The sequence below is a fragment of the Panthera leo genome, chromosome D3, assembly GCF_018350215.1.
Source record: "Panthera leo isolate Ple1 chromosome D3, P.leo_Ple1_pat1.1, whole genome shotgun sequence".
Taxonomy (NCBI): domain Eukaryota; kingdom Metazoa; phylum Chordata; class Mammalia; order Carnivora; family Felidae; genus Panthera; species Panthera leo.
This window is the reverse complement of record NC_056690.1, coordinates 69,948,587-69,959,720: the sequence shown is the minus strand read 5'-3', so window position 1 is coordinate 69,959,720 and position 11,134 is coordinate 69,948,587. Positions and strand designations below refer to the sequence as shown.

General features: G+C 38.6%; 1 protein-coding gene across 1 annotated transcript in view; it reads left to right on the top strand.

Annotated features, from left to right (window-relative positions):
- Positions 1 to 798: 798 nt before the first annotated feature.
- Positions 799 to 11,134, top strand: part of CFAP53 (cilia and flagella associated protein 53) — a 36,481-nt gene continuing 26,145 nt past the window's right edge. The window contains exons 1-3 of the mRNA XM_042911617.1: positions 799 to 1,242; positions 5,057 to 5,286; positions 5,756 to 5,929. Of these exons, the coding sequence (XP_042767551.1) occupies positions 1,009 to 1,242; positions 5,057 to 5,286; positions 5,756 to 5,929 (638 nt within the window). The 5' untranslated portion in view covers positions 799 to 1,008. The remainder of the gene's footprint in view (positions 1,243 to 5,056; positions 5,287 to 5,755; positions 5,930 to 11,134) is intronic.

The window sequence follows — 11,134 nt, the reverse complement described above, 5'->3', positions numbered from 1 at the left end:
TCCGAAGTGGGTGGATTACAAATGATTAAGGAATGCTAATTTACAGTAAATTGCAGCCTTGCGACGGTATACACAGTAGTTGTACTTTGGTTGTTAGATGTCAGTGACTAGGTTCTGATTTTATTCTGTGCTCTAGTGTTTTGTGCTCGTCCCACTTTAGGAGGAGAGTACCAAAGTGTCATTCTTAATCTGCTTTTTAGTTACCACCACGTTGCTTTTGACCAGAAGTACAGCTGTGGTCTCCACCTGTGCTGAGGGCCCCTTCTAGGTTCCCTGATCTGTGTTGCCTGTTCCCCTTCCTGGGATACAGATTCTCAGGCCTCATTGCCTGCACTTCTTACTCATGTCCTGACCCTGTTTTACTGGGATCCTTAACTCAGACTGTTGGCCTTTATTTTGCCCAGCCATGTCATGCCATGCCCTCCTAGCCCATCTGATCTGCCCCCTCCCCCCATCCTAAGGTACCCCGAGTCAGCTCTGGTTTCTGCCCAGTGCAGTAGGAAGATTTTATTAATAACAGGTTTATCATTATTGGTTTGGGTGGGCTGACAAGACAGGCCGTCTAGGCCTTAATTGTCTTAGCTGGCAAATGAGAATACCTGCTGTTCCCATCAACCCTCTAAAGTATTTGTGAGGCCCAAAGGTTTAATGTGTGAAAGTACCTTGCAAATTGCCGTAAAGAACTACACAAATAGAAGGTTGTTGTCCTGTGATGATTACTACCATCAACAAGATTCACTTAAAAATGGCCGCAAAATTTAACCTTCCCATAAAATATCCACTAACTTTTCTCATGCTTTTAGGCTGATTACAGGATATAAATAGCAAAGTCATTTGGAATGTAATTAGATCTTCGCCTTCACTTCGGGTTAAGGAGGCTTATTTCTGTTATTCTGATGAACCCTAGAGGAAGGGAGCGAGGTCGCCGGAGGCCTGGCCAAGGGCGGGGTGAGGACCGCGCAGACTCAGCTCCTCGGCTCCGGGAGGAAGTTGCGAGCTCCGGCGTCTATGGTCACCATGGTGACGGGACCGACTTCGGCCCCTCCCACCTGCCCCTCACCCTGCAGGGCGCACCATGGCAACCAGACCTCTGCATTGCGGAAGCTGGTCCGGCTGGTCTCCACAGTCGGGAAACCCGCGGCGGAGGCCGCCCCCATCCCGAGGGACTCGAAAATGTACAGCCAGCGATTTGGCATCATACAGCGGGAGGTTAAGGGCCCCACTCCCAAGGTGGTGATCGTGGTAAGCACGGGATGTGTGTGCGGGACCCTACCGCTTTCTGCATTTCCCTGCACTCCAAGCCCAGCCAAGCCCATCCTGGCCCCAGCCGCGGCTCTCATAACGGGAGCAGGTGCCTGATGTAGTGGGGGTTGAATTTTGAAAGAAGGAAAGATAGGTCATTCACCTAGCTCCTGTACTCTGTCCCTCAACCCACCCCCTCCCGCCCTCGCACCAGTTATATTTAGATTCTGTATTTGTAGAATCACCACTTGGGATACTGAGAGTTTTCAGTCTCCAACAAGACACCCAAGGGAGGTCTGTCCCCTTGTGATGTGGCGTGTCTGTCACGGAAAGGGTGCTGGGCTGGGGCAGGACAGGAAATCGGGTCTGGGCTGGTGGTGATTCAGCTGTATGCTCTTGGGCTGGTCCTGCATTCCCTGAGGAAATTGTATAAGAAAGGGGGATTGGGCTGTGAGGGATTGTGAGGGGTTTTAGTGCCCTTCCTGTACCAACTCCACTGTAACAGAAGTGTCCTTGCAGGCCTGGAAATAGGACGGTTGGTTGCCTCTAAGGCTCGGGTGGTGGTAGGAGGCTAGGCGAATGTTGTGTGCTGCAGAATTTGATGGGTCTTGCTCAGAACCCCAGACACTTGGTCTATGCACCTGGATTCCTTTGTTCCTACAAACTAGTCTCTACAGGCTAGAAAGCCTTCATGTGTAATTCAGCAATTACAGAGGTATATTCTTGAACCCCTGCTGTGTCCACAGCACTGTGGGAGATACAGGAGTAAATACAATGACCCTAGGAGGTTTATTCTTCATTAAAAGTTGGATCCCTGCCTTCCTCTTGCTTATTTTCTAATTACAGAAACAATTTGTTCATTCATAAAACCATTAAAGGCTAACACGATAGATAATCATGTGCTATATTATCTGTGATGGTACTTAATGGAAGAAATATCAGGAATAATGAAGGATGCAGTTTTACTATGCACCACAGTGCACATGGCGTTTCTCAGTCCACTTATAGACCTGCTCCCTCTTCTCTAGATCCAAGGACTGTAGGTCCTGGGTCTGGAAATCAATAGATTGGAGGCTTCTACAGACTGTAAGTTTCAAAGGGATAATTACATATTTCATGAAGGACAGAAACTGATCTATTCTGGGTTCTGTATCCCAACACAGAGATCAGGGGCTGGGCTATTTTTCTTGTGCCATTACTTGTGATGGGAACCAATAAAGAACAGGAAAAAAAAATATTACCACCAAACCAGAGAAGCAGACCTATTGAATACTTTGAGCTTATAGAAGAATAAAGAGGAAAAGGGAGAAATCAGAGTTGTGCATCTCAGATGTCAGAGTGTGATAAAAAGCGTGGATGTTAGAGATTGCAGAGTTTCGGTGGGGGAAGAATTAAAGCCGCCAGAGATGAGACTTGATGCTAAACAATTCCTCCAGGAGAAAGCCATAAATGATATAACATCTGAAGTAATGGAGAAGTAAAGGAGCAGTTATTTGGTGAGTGCTGCTGAGGGACCCAATTACTTAATTCTCAAAATAGTTTCTTAGGAGCGCATTTATTTTGCTCATTTTGACAGGTGAGAAAACTGAGACTCAGATTAAGTACCTTGTTCAAATTCATAGAGTTATAATGGGTAGAGGCCAGAATCAAATTTAGACTGTAAAACATTGTTTTTTAAGACATATAAACTATAAACTCCATTGTTAGAAACTATAATTGAACATGTCACAGTAACAAAAGACTTCAGTGACCTTGGAAACACAAAGTAGTTTTTTTAAATATAATTTATTGTCAAATTGGCTTCGATACAACACCTAGTGCTCATCCCAACAACAAGGTAGTTATTAAACCCTATGTTCTTCTGCCTTTAGCATGGTTTAGAGTTGCAGTGTCCAATATGGTAGCCACTAGCCAGAATGGCTTTTAAGCACTTGAAATGTGCCTGCAGTCACATGTTGAAATGACAATATTTTGAATTTATTGGTTAAATAAAATACATTATTAAAATTAACTTCCCGTTTCTTTTTACTTTCTAAAATGCAGCTACTAGAAAATGTTGAACTATAGATTTGTTTTACATTATATTTCTGTTAAGCAGTATGGATATTGAGTAATGCTGAGACTGTGCATGGATTGGTATCACCTTGTTAGAGAACTCCAGGTCATATCTTACTCATCCAGACACTGGGCCCTTCCTGACTACTGAGTCCTATACAGGATACCCCAAACCTTGAAAGGTTTCCCGATCCCTGGCTACTGCTAAGGGTGTTTCCCACCACGCTTCACGTCCATTCTCCTTTTCAGTCAACATGTACTTCAGAGCCAGGCTCCTGCTCTGACAACTCAAGATAGTCGATTCTTGGTGACTTTGGTGCTAGGTTCTCAGCCCATAAGTCTACTGGGAGCCTGAGTTCCTGTGTATATCCTGCCCAAGGTGTAGTCTTGACTCTGCTCTACTTTATTATCACTGAATCTGTATTCATAAAGTGTCATATATATTAGAGAACAGTAGTTTGCTAATTAAGTGGCTCTAGGCTGTAAATAGTTCTGATATGGATTAGCTATCTACCATGATGTAACCTCCAACATCATCTGTCTCCAACCCATCTCAGACCTGTCTTACCTTGTTCAACTAAATTTAGGTACCTGTATGTGTACCTTGAACCCGGAACCTTTTCATCAAGTTATCTGCAAGTGTTGATTTTCTTTTCTCAGGAGACTCCTTTACCAAGACCTAACACTAGTATTCTGGTAATCCCAACAGTGATGTTCTAAGTGTAAATTAGCAAATTGACTTTCTGCCTTATGAGTAAGAATTTTGATACTTGCAAATCAGTATCCCAGAGTCTCACTATTCATCTAAGGTTGACTTGCTAAATATGGCTGAAAATACAAAGCTCAAGACAGTGGATTTCATGATGGCACCAGGAGGAGCAGAAATTGCATCAAGCCCACCCAGAAAGCTTTCCTTTCTCTCTTCTTTCCTTCACCTTTCACACTGAGAACCAGTGGTGGTAAGGCATTGTGCTCAAAGCTAGGAATATAGAAATGAGAAAGATAGTCCATGTGATTTTATAAAATGTATCAATATGTATTCAAAATGATGTATGTATTTCCAACTCTTTAGTGGAAGTTTGTGTAAAAAGAATATAGAAATTTAAGTTATTCCAAAATGTCAGGAGCACTGCCCTTACATTGGGCACAATAGAAACAAGAATAAAGCTTTGCCATCAGTTTTTTCCCCCCTTTTTTCTCTTCTCTTTTCCCCTTCCCTCCTTCCTTACCTTCCTTTCTTCTTAGTGGAGGGTGTTTTGTTTTTGTTTTTTTTTTTATTGTCACATCTCATTAGAGAGAGTAGCCTCTTCTAGTTGAAAGTATTTTGATGGTAACTATGTTGTCTACCCATGGAAAACAATGCAGGACAGTGGGGGGCAAGATGAAGGTTACAAACTAAAAGATCTCTAATTCTTATTCTATTTAGGTTCACCCTGAGTATTTAAAGACTATTACAGCACTTAATGTTTCTGAGTTTGCCTAAATAATCTCTAGAGTCCTGCTCAAAGTTTTAACTTCATAATTCCATGAACTTTTACTCAAACGGCTCTTAAGAAATATTTGAGACTGATTTGATGACATTGTAAGTATAGGGTTCAAAGAATCAAGTTAAACCTTAGGCACTTGAGCTCTTTGTGGTTGTAGCCAGTTGGATTACTTTGATATACCCAATTTTATTTAGTATTGGTGGAGATCATGATTAATTGAAAATATGCAATTGATTTTTGATCGATTGTGAGTGATTATTATTTATTTTCAGAGAGCTAAGCCTCCTAAAGTTCAAGGGGCTGAGCAAATTCTGCAAAGAATCCAACGCAGCCATCAGAAACATCATGCTATCTTGGCTTCCATTAAGTCAAAGGAGCGGGATCGCTTGAAAGTTGACTGGGACCAGCACAATGATCACAAATTTGTGGACAGTCTTGTGAAAGCAAGAATCAAGGATGCCATGCAAGGTTTTATCATCAACACTGAAGAAAGACGAAATAAGTAAGGTTCACAAACATGGTGCTTCAGACTATAAAACAATCCCAAAACCTTAACATCAGATTGACCAAAAATCAAGTGAATTTTTAAAGTAAGGATCATGGCTGAGATATTCATATCTCTACCAAATCAATAGCTACTGCTTGTTTGTATTCTCATTTGTGATAACCCACATTTGATAGAAAGCAAAAGAATGTGTTGTTTAATATTGTTACTTTAATTAAAATCTGTTTATATTCTTTTGCTGAAGATGTACATTATGTATCTAATTTGTATGTGATCAAATAAAATATGGCAAATAGTCTGTTTATTGCATTAAATGGTGACTAGTATTATTTTATAGAAAACTACAATGATCTTTTCCTTGCAAAATTTATGACGAAATATGTGCTTTGGGAATCATATAAATAATCAGTTGGTAAAATGGTCCCTGTGGCATGACAGTTTTAATTTTTTTGTAATTTTCTTTCAGGCTACGTGAACTTTTATCCTCAGAAGAAAATGGGTATTTTACTGAAATGCGGTTGCAAGAAGAAACAATTGAGGAGAAAAAAGATAGAATGAGAGAGAAAACCAGATTACTGAAAGAGAAGAAAGAAAAAGAGAGACAGGATTTTGTGACTGAAAAACTAGACCAGCAATTCAGGTAATGATACAGAAAAACACACACAGAATCTGAAGTTGGTGTATGAAAAACTGATTTAGGAATGCTAATTTATAGCAAAGTATGGCCTTAAGATGGTATACACAGTAGTTGTGCCTCTAAGTCTTGGTAATTATACACATCATTGGATATTGCAGGCATTGGGGGTTTACTGTTGTTTTGTAGTGAGAATGCTTAGGACCTACTGAGTTAGTAAATTATAAGTATTTAATATAGTGTTATTGTCTATAGTCATAATACTGTACATTAGATCTTCAGAACTTATTTATTCATCTTATAACTGGAAGCTTGTGTCCTTTGATCAACATTTCCTCATTTTTCCCACCTCCACTCCCTGGGAACCACCACACCTTTCTACTCTGTATGCATTCAACCATTTTTTTTTTTTTTTTTAATTGGGAATACAATATTGCTCTTTCTCTGGCTTAACCCACTGAATAGTGTCATCCAGGTTCATCTGTGTTGTCTCAAGTGGTAGGATTTCCTTTTTTATGTTGAATAATATTCCATTTCATATATCTATGTGTATATACATAGATATGTGTGTGTATGTATATCTATATATATGGCATATATGTCACACATTTTATTTATCCATTCACATATCACTAGACACTTAGGATGTTTCCATATCTTGACTATTGTCAATGCATATCTTGACTATTGCAATGAACATGACAGTGCAGATATCGAGATACTGATTTTATTTCCGTTGGATATATGCCCAGAAGTGGGATTGCTGGATCATATGGTAGTTCTATTTTTAGTTTTTTTAAGAATCTCTATACTGTTTTTCATAATAGCTGTACAAATTTATATTCCCACCAATACAAAGGTTTCCTTTTCTCTACACCCTTTCCAACATTTGTCATCGCTTGTCTTTTTGATAATAGCTATCCTAACAGGTGTAAGGTGATATCTCATTGTGGTGTTGATTTGCATTTCCCTGGTAATTAGTAATGTCAGGTACCTTTTCATGTACTTCTTGGTCATCATTTGTATGTCTTCTCTGGAAAAATGTCTATTCAGTTTCTTGGCTCATTTTTTAATCGGGTTTTTAGGGGGCTACTGAGCTGTTTGAGTTCCTTATATATTTTATTTTATTTTTATTTTTATTATTTTTTTTAAGGTTATTTATTTTGGGAGACAGAGACTGAGTGCAAGCAGGGAAGGGGCAGAGAGAGAGGGAGAGAGAGAGAATCACAAGCAGGCACCACACTGTCAGTGTGGAGCCTGATGCAGGGCTCTAAATCACTAACTTTGAGATCATGGACCTGAGCCGAAATCAAGAGTAAGATGCTTAACTGACTGAGCCACCCAGGTGCCCCATCCTTATATATTTTGGATATTAATCCTTTAACAGATACATAGTTTGAAAGTATCCCATGATTGCCTTTTCATTTTGTTGGTTGTTTTCTGTGCAGAAGCTTTTTAGTTTAATGTGGTCCCACTTGTTTATTTTTGCTTTTGTTACCATTCCTTTAGGTGTCCTATCCAAAAAATCATGCCAAGACCAATGTCAAGGTGATTTTTCCCTATATTTTTGCCTATGTGTTTTACAGTTTACAGATTTATGTTTAAGTCTTTAATCCATTTCGAGTTCATTTTTATGAATGGTATATATAGTAGTCCAATTTTATTCTTTTTCATAAGGATATCCAGTTTTCCCAAGACTATTTATGAAGAGACTATTCAATAGTGTGTAATACTTCCAGCTTTGTTCTTTTTTATCAATGTTGCTTTGGCTATCTTGATAACCAATGGCACAGGGACCGTTTATCAAGATTGATTTGCTTCTTTTGTGGTTCCATCTGAAATTTTGGATTATTTTTTCTATTTCTGTGAAAAATTTCATTGGAATTTTGGTGGGGATTGCATTAACTCTGTAGATCACTACATAGCATGGACGTTTTACCGATATTGATTCTTACAGGGCGCCTGGGTGACTCAGTCAGTTGAGTGTCCGACTTCGGCTCTGGTCATGATCTCGCAGTCTGTGAGTTCGAGCCCTGTGTCGGGCTCTGTGCTGACAGCTCAGAGCCTGGAGCCTGCTTCGGATTCTGTGTCTCCCTCTCTCTCTGCCCCTCCCCTGCTCATGCTGTCTCTTTCTGTCGAAACTAAATAAAACATTTAAAAAAAAATTAAAAAAACAATATTGATTCTTACAATCCAAGGACAAATGATATCTTTCCACCTATTTATGTCTTCTTTTTTTTTTTTTTTTTATCAATGTCTTACAGTTTTCAGTGTATTAATCTTTAACCTCCTTGGTAAAATATTTTCCTAAATATTGTGTTGTTTTTGATGCTTTTTTCAAGTGGGTTGTTTTCTTAACTTCTCTTTCAGATAGTTCATTTTTAGTGTATAGAAATGGCAACTAATTTCTGTATGTTTTCATATCCTGCAATTTTACTGAACTTATTGATTAGTTCTAACAGTTTTTTGGTTGAGTCTTTAGTGTTTTCTATATATAAGATCATGTCATGTGCAGACAGTTTTACTTCTTTTCCATTTTGGATGCCTTTTATTTATTTTTCTTGCCTAATTGCTCTAGCTAGAACCTCCAGTACTAAGTTGAATAAAAGTGGCAAGAGTGGGCCCCCTTATCTCATTCCTGATTTCAGAGGAAGAGCCTTCAACTTTCTACCATTGAGTATGAAGTGAGCAGGGAGCTTCTCATATATGGACTTTATTGTGGTGAGCTACATTCTTTCTGTACCTAGTTTGTTGAGAGTTTTTATCATGAAAGTATGTTGAATTTTTCAGTTGCTTTTTCTGCAGCTATTGTGATTATCTTATAATTTTTATCCTTCATTTTGTTAATGTGGTGCATCACATTTATTGATTTGTATATATTGAACCATTGTTACATTCTAGGGATAAATCCCACTTGATCATGGTGTATGATCGTTTTTTTTTTTTAAGTTAATTTATTTATTTTGAGACAGAGAGAGAGCAAGAGAGAGTGAAGGGGAAGGGGTAGAGAGAGAGGGAGAGAATCCTAAGAAGAGCCTGATGCAGGGCTTAATCCCATGAACCGTGAGGTCACAACCTGAACTGAAATCAAGGGTTGGATGCTTAACCAACTGAGCTACCCAGGTACCCTAGTAGATCCTTTTAATGTGCTATTAAATTTGGTTTACTAGTATTTTGTTGCGAATTTTTGCATCTATGTTTATCAGGGATATTGGCCTGTAATTTCCTTTTCTTGTAGTGTCCATGTCTGGTTTTGGTGGTAGGGTAATGCTGGTCTCATAAAATACATTTGGAAGTGTTCTCTCTTCTTCAATTTTTTGGAAGCTTTTGAGAAGGATTGGTATTAATTCTTCTTTAAAAGTTTGGTAGAATTCACCAATGAAGCCATCTAGTCCTGGGATTTTGTTTACTGGGAGATTTTTGATTAGTGATTCAATCCCCGAGCTCATTATTGATCTTTTCAGATTTTGTATTTCTTCATGATTCAGTCTTTTTTTCTTTTTCTTTTTTTTCTTTTTTTTTTACATTTATTTATTTTTGAGAAACAGAGTGAGAGAAGGCATGAGCAGGGGAGGGGCACAGAGACAAGGAGACGCAGAATCCGAAGCAGGCTCCAGGCTCTGAGCATAGCGGTCAGCACAGAGCCTGATGCGGGGCTCGAATCCATGAACTGTGAGATCATGACCTAAGCTGAAGTCGGACACGCAACCGACTGAGCCACCCAGGCACCCCTTCATGATTCAGTCTTGATAGGTTTATGTGTTTAGGAATTTGTCCATTTTTCCCAGGCTATCTAATTTGTTGGTTTGGAATTGTTCATAGTAGTCTTCCATGATCCTTTGTGTTTTTGTAGGATCAGTTGTAATGTCTCCTCTTTCATTTATGATTTTATTTATTTGAGTCTTCTCTCTTTTTTTCTTAGTCAAGCTACAGGTTTGTCGATTTTGTTAATTTTTTCAAGAAACTAAATCTTAGTTTGATTGATTTTTTTTCTATCATTTTGCTAGTGTCCATTTTATTTGTTTCTGCTCTAATCTTTGTTATTTCCTTTCTTCTGGTAACTTTGGGAATGGTTTGTTGTTTTTCTAGTTCCTTGAAGTAAAGTTGTATTGTTTACTTGAGACTTTTTTCTTACTATAGGTGTTTATTGCTCTAAAATTCTCTCTTTTTTTAAAAAAAAAATTTTTTTTTGACGTTTTTATTTATTTTTGAGACAGAGAGAGACAGAGCATGAACGGGGGAGGGGCAGAGAGAGAGGGAGACACAGAATCGGAAGCAGGCTCCAGGCTCTGAGCCATCAGCCCAGAGCCCGACGTGGAGCTCGAACTCACGGACTGTGAGATCGTGACCTGAGCCGAAGTCGGACGCTTAACCGACTGAGCCACCCAGGCGTCCCTAAAATTCCATCTTTAAACTGCTTTTGCTACATCCTGTAGGTCTGGTATGTTGCATTTCCATTTTCATTTGTTTCAAGATATTTTTTGATTTTCCTTTTTATTTCTTCTTTGACTCATTGGTTGGTTGTTCAGAAGTGTGTTGTTTAGTTTCCACATTATTTGTTAGTTTTCCAACTTTCGTCCTGTTATTAATTTCTAGTTTCATACCATTGTGGTAAGAAAAGATGCTTGATAAGATTTCAGTCTTTTTTTTTTGTGACCTAGCATATGATATATCCTAGAGAGTATTCCATGTACGCTTGAGAAGAATGTATTCTGCTGCTGTTGGATAGACTGTTCTGTATATGTCTATGAGTTCCATTTGATCTAGAGTGTACTTAAGTCCCATGTTTCCTTATTGATTTTCTGTCTGGATGATCTATGCACTGTTGAAAGTGGAGTATTGAAGTCCTTTACTATTGCTGCATTGCTACAGTTTCTCCCTTCGAATCTGTTAATATTTGTTTAATATATTTAGGTGTTACCTGTATATATATTTATAATTGTTATATCCTTTTGATATGTAAGGACTGTCTTTGTCTTTTTTTTTTTTTACAGCTTTTGAGTTAAAATTTATTTTGTCTAATGGAAGTATAGCCATCTCTTCTCTTTTTGTTTCTGCTTGCATGGAATATCTTTTTCCATTCCTTCACTTTCAGCCTTTATGTGTCCTTAAAGCTGAAGTGAGTGTTTTGCAAGCAGCATATATATGGATCTTGTTTTCTTTCTGTTCAGCCACTCTGGATAGTTTCAAATTTCCTGTCTTCGAGTTCTC